This window comes from Silene latifolia, chromosome 10 (genome assembly GCF_048544455.1).
Source record: "Silene latifolia isolate original U9 population chromosome 10, ASM4854445v1, whole genome shotgun sequence".
Lineage (NCBI taxonomy): Eukaryota > Viridiplantae > Streptophyta > Magnoliopsida > Caryophyllales > Caryophyllaceae > Silene > Silene latifolia.
Window position 1 is genome coordinate 11,521,268 of NC_133535.1, and position 5,925 is coordinate 11,527,192.

At 45.0% G+C, this 5,925-nt stretch overlaps 1 protein-coding gene across 1 annotated transcript; it reads right to left on the reverse strand.

Annotated features, from left to right (window-relative positions):
* Nucleotides 1–442: 442 nt before the first annotated feature.
* On the reverse strand, nt 443–4,013 carry LOC141607099 (uncharacterized). Its single transcript, XM_074426458.1, has 4 exons — nt 3,402–4,013; nt 2,904–3,251; nt 1,909–2,479; nt 443–1,248 (listed from the first exon to the last, which is right to left on the reverse strand). Exons 1-4 carry the CDS (start codon nt 4,011–4,013, stop codon nt 443–445), a joined length of 2,337 nt encoding a protein of 778 aa, XP_074282559.1.
* Between the last annotated feature and the right edge of the window lie 1,912 nt (nt 4,014–5,925).

Consider the following 5,925-nt stretch of genomic DNA (forward strand, 5'->3'; position numbering starts at 1 on the left):
TGCAACGGCTCCGGCGGTTGGTGTATGAAGTTTGCGTAGAACTGACAGGGTTCACATTTTTTCGCAAAGTCCATACAGTCTTGTACCATGGTTGGCCAGTAGTACCCCATTCTCTTTACGCGATCATGAAGTTTAGGCCCAGATTGATGAGTGCCACAAATTCCAGAGTGAGCTTCATGCATTGCTTCAACAGCTTCGTCCTTGCTTAGACACCTCAACCATTGGCCTGAGAAAGAACGTCTGTAGAGCGTCCCTTTATAGTGAATAAACTTTGGAGCACGTTGACGTATATCAACCTTGTGTCTGGGATCATCAGGTAATTTTTGGTGGTCCAAGAAATCAATGATAGGTTGACGCCAATCATCTTCATCAGCTGTGTAGACGCATATCATGTTGGTTGTGTCTACATTTTCTTCTCCTTCGTGCAAAGATACTTGCCCATTTACAGATGGACTTGCATAGACTCTTCTGCCCCCAGTGCCAAAGTGGCTGCAAGATTAGCAAGCGCGTCAGCTAACTTATTGGCACTCCTTGGTACATGACCAACATGGATGTCGTCAAGTTGATTCAGCAGTTGTAAGGCCCGTTGATGGTAGGGAATCAAGTCTTCCTTTTTCACTTCATATTCACCAAGGACTTGGTTGACCACTAACTCTGAGTCTCCGTAGATGTCCATATCCCTGACGCCTATTTCAATCGCCATTTGAAGGCCGAGTATAAGAGCTTGGTATTCTGCCATATTATTCGTGCACAACTGAGTAAGTGTAAAGGCATATGGCATGAGATGATTTTGTGGAGTTACAAACACAACTCCAGCTCCAGCTCCATCTTTCCTTGCAGCACCATCAAAGTACATCTGCCATGGAGGTAGAACGTCCACGTAGAAAATTTTTTCTCCTGGGAGGTCATTTGAAATTTCCCACTCTGCTGGCACTGGATGATCAGCAAAGAAGTCGGCGATAGCTTGACCTTTCACAGCCTTTTGAGGCACGAACACCAAGTCATACTGCTTAAGCAACATTGCCCATTTCGCAAGTCTTCCAGACAAGACTGGTCTTGAGAGTATGTACTTGATTGGATCAGCTTTTGATACCACATGTATGGTATGCGCCTGCATGTAGTGCCTCAACTTCTGGATGGCGAACACTAAAGCAAGACATATCTTCTCTATGGGCGCGTAATTTAACTCAGCTCCAACCAAGGTACGACTCAGGTAGTAGAGTGCTCTCTCCTTGCGGTCTTCAATTTCTTGAGCACACATTGCCCCCAGTGAGCGTTCTTGTCTTTAAATGTAGAGGACAAGTGGCCTTCCTGGAATTGGTGCCCCCAGCACTGGCGCGCTGGCCAAGTACTTCTTGATGCTATCAAAAGCCTTTTTGCATTTTTCATCCCATTGAAATGGAGCATCCTTTTTCATGAGATGGCTGAACGGCTGGCAACGCCCGGCTAAGTTAGAGATGAACCTTCGGATGTATGCCAAACGTCCTTGCAATCCGCGCAACTCTTTCAATGTCTTTGGTTCCGGCATTTCGTTGATAGCTTTGATTTTTGTTTGGTCAATTTCAATGCCTCTATGCCTGACCATAAAACCTAAGAACTTCCCAGATGTGACTCCAAATGCGCACTTGAGTGGATTCATCTTGAGTTGACATTTTCTAAGTCTTTCAAAGACGGATCGAAGGTCTTTGATATGGTCTTCTCTTTTCTTTGATTTGACAACCACGTCATCAACATAACACTCTATTGTTTTATGTAGCATGTCATCGAAAATCTTTTGCATTGCGCGTTGATACGTAGCGCCAGCATTCTTTAATCCAAACGGCATGACCGTGTAGCAGAAGATCCCTTTTGGGGTTCGAAAACCCGTTGCTTCTTGATCTTCAGGTGCCATATGTATTTGATTGTAACCAGCAGTACAATCCATGAATGAGAGGGCTTCATGACCAGTGGTTGCGTCAATCATCAACTCTGTGACTGGCAAAGGGAAATCATCCTTCGGGCACGCATCATTAAGGTCTCTAAAGTCGACACATATGCGCAATTGTCCATTCTTCTTTCTGACTGGGACAATGTTTGCTATCCAGGTAGAATATTTGACTTCTCGAATGAAACCTGCTTCAATGAGTTTGTTGACTTCCTTTTCAATTTCAGGTACAAGCTCCGGTCTGAAACGACGTTGAGGTTTCTTTTTGGGACTAGTACCTTTCTTGATTGCTAGACGATGAACTGCAATTTTTGGGCTAAGTCCAGGCATCTCTTTATAGCTCCAAGCGAAGACATCCTTGTACTCGACCAACAACTTGTAGTACTCCTCTTCTTCTTCCTTAGTCAACAGAGCACTAACATAAATGGGCCGAGGATCTTCAATAGTTCCCAAGTTGAGTTCTTTGAGTTCATCTACGATCCGATTGCCCCCGTCTTCAAGTGTTTCAGGGGCCTCATCCGCCTCAACTTCTTCGTTCTCGTCGGTATCTCTTCTCTTTGTGATGTGTGATATGATGACGTTGTGATTTCTAAATCACTTGACTTCTTTGTATCACAGGGGCGTGAAGATGAAGGCACAATCTCTTCGGCATTCTTTTTCGACCAAGAAGAACTAGTACGCGCCTCCTTGCTTTGAGCGGCTCATGTTGGATGATATCTACTACTTGCATACGCTTCATGCGAGATGGTATTGCGCTTCTCAAGTCATCGCTTACTCTTACTTCTTCTTCATTTTGTGTTGCAGAAGTTGAGAGAGGACGACCCTTGCCAGTATTCTTCTTGGGAGCCCCTAGTCGACTGAAGATTGTTTTTGATGGACCGCCCAAGCGTTCATGTATTGCGCCCTTCTTATTTATACGCAATGAAGGTGTTGACACTTTGACTTTACTTTCTCCTTTATTGCTAAGCCTAGCAAATACAGAAATGTGTTTGGTTGAAGCACTTGGTCTCCCTAACCTTGTGAATATAGAAGGGCGACACTTTTCTGAAGGTGGACTTATTCGATCGAAGCCTGAAGATGGATGCATCTTTTCCTCTCCTTCATTTTCTTCGACCTCTTCTACTGTGATGTGCTGAGAAGACGCAGTAGCCCCTTTTCTACGAGCACCAATCTTTACAGGCGCAGGAGACTCATATTCGAGCCCGGCCCTGGTTACCATGAAGTTCCCATCTTGCTTGAATACTTCATGTTGTGCTTTGTTAAGACCGTACGGCTCAACTTCTATAACTTTGCCAAGAGGAGTCGGATTTGTAAAGTCATATCCAGCCTTTGCCAGTAGCTTGTAAGCATTGGAATCAAATATCCCCTTGTTTTCTTCATTTGATGATTGACTGGATGAACAGACGAAACCATTCGGAGGAGGTCTCACAATCTTCGTTTGAGATGAACTTGGTAGAGGTGTAACGACTTTGGCTACCCATTCCTGCTTGAACACCGGACTTGACTTTTTATCCTTAGGCTCTATCTTTGGTGTTAGACACTCTGCAAAAGGACTCTCCCCATATTTGCGGCGAGACTTCGGGATGTAGCGTAGTACTGGTGGTGTAGTTTTCTGCGGCGTCTCTTGCTTCTTAGGTGACGCAACAGGAGTAGCTGTTTTGTTGACCTTGTCTACATCTTTCTTAACATCATTTTCTTTAGAAGGACTTGCAGCTTCATCTTCTTTGATGATGTTCTTTTCACGCTTACCTCCTTTTCCTGTTGAAGAGATGGTGGTTGGCATGAACTCACTGGAAGTACCATTCTCTTCAAAGAATTTTGCATCAGCGAAGAAAGAGTCGACCTTAGAGAAAGGTTTGGCGTCTCCGTCTATTTTCCTTTCGCCACCACGATAATATTTCAAGCATTGATGGAGGGTTGAGGTGACAACTCCATTCTCGTGCTTCCAAGGTCGTCCCAGCAATAGTTTGAACGATGTCTTGCCATCCATGACATGGAACAATGTGTCGGAAGAAAGATCACCCATGGTAAGGTTCACACGGATCATGCCAACCGCACGCTCCCCATTCAAGTTGAAACCATGAATCATTGTTCGACTACTGGAGAGTTCATCCATCGTGATCCCTAATTCGTTCATGGTAGCTTTTGGCATGAGATTGACTCCTGAGCCTCCATCTATTAAAACGCGCTTGACCTTTTGCCCCCGGATGTACCCAGACACATAAAGTGGCCTGTTGTGAGGCTTGGATCCAAGAAGTAAATCCTCATCTGAAAAACTCAAGGCTGCATTGCATGAGACACATCCAGTTGATTGCTCAAGAGGCTCAATTTTTTCTTTCATCTTGCCCGCGTACAACTCGGGCTTCTCAAATCCTTGAATTATCAGCTGACGCTTCTCTTTAGGTAGACGAAATATTTGCTTCCATCCCATGTTTGTAGGAAGGGCGTCAAGAGCAGCCACTATTTCGTTCTCCTTTTCAGAATGCAACTGTTGTGCCAATACCGTATCATCTGGGCCTCCTTCCTCTATATTCTTTTTATTATCACCACCTTCCGTAGCTGAGACGGTACACGCGGTAACCTTGTTTAAGAAGTCTTGTGGGAAGAATTCTTTTAAGGTGACGGGACTCGGTGGTTCTTGCTCAAGTACATCGATAGGCAAGACATGTGGTTTTATCACTGTTTTGGGCTTTTTCTTTCCCTTCGTCTTGCGAGGTTTAGTCTTCTTTGATTGTTTTCTTCGACGGTGAACAGGTTGCGCTATCTGTCTTGTTTGTTTCTTTGACTTCTTGCGCGTAACCAAAGTCCAACCTTCATCGTCATCTTCATGCTTCTTTTCCTCATTCTTATCCTGAGGAGATAGTATTTCTTCCAATGACATTGGAGGTAGTGACGACAACGACCCTTGGATCCGTAATGCCACAGGCTCAAAACTCCCGAACTGCAACATATACACACACCGTCCTTGTCGTATAATTGGCTCGTCAGGTTGCTCCAAGACTACCGTAGTTTGATTTGTAGTTACTGTGTCATCCAAGTCAAGAATGATCTTCCCTTCCTTGGAGAGCTGCATGATCTTCTCCTTAAGTGTTATACACTTTTCAATAGGATGACTCACCAGCCTGTGATAACGACAGTAATTGGGATCGTTTGTCTTGTTTGCTTGCTCAGGGCGCTTGGACTCTGGCAATTGTATAACCTTTTTTTCTAAGAGGTCATCAAGCATTCCAGACAAGTCAGAATCTGGGAATGAGTATTTCTTAGCCTGCAACTCTTTCAATGTAGGCTTATCTCGTTGGTAGTTGTAAGAGAATGACTCTTTCTTCTTTTCATACTTAGGCTTTGACGATATTTTCACAGGTGCACTGCTGGTTTCGACGACCATTGTTTCCTTTGTCGACGATTTGGAGTTCTTATCAGTTTTCTTGAACTCCTTCTTTTCACTTGGCACCTTAGAAGAACTTGGTCGAGCACTACCATGTTCTTTGATTGTGATCTCCATGTCATGGGCGCGGGTAGCCAGGTCTTGGAAGCTCTTTGGCATGATCCCTTTCAGGATGTAAAGAATGTCCCATTTCATCCCGTTGACGCACATTTCAATCTGCGACGCTTCACTTAAGCGATCCTTGCATTCCAGACTCAGCGCACGCCACCTGTTGATGTAATCGATGACAGGTTCATCTTGCCATTGAGTTGTTTTTGTCAACTCGCTCATGCCGACTACGCGCCTGGTGCTGTAGAATCTGTTGAGGAATTCATCTTCCATGCGACCCCAACTGCGATTGACTCGAGTCCGATCCGTGTACCGCCGAACGCGATCCCTTTGAGCGAACGCACAAACCGCTTCACCAAACGATCACCTTCTCGTCCCAAAGATTGTTGCATGTCTCGACGAAGTGGGCGATGTGTTGCTTTGGGTTCCCCTTCCCGTCGAATCGTTGAAATTTTGGAGGCCGATAGCCGGATGGCATGCGCAGACCGTCAATCCTCTTAGTGTAAGG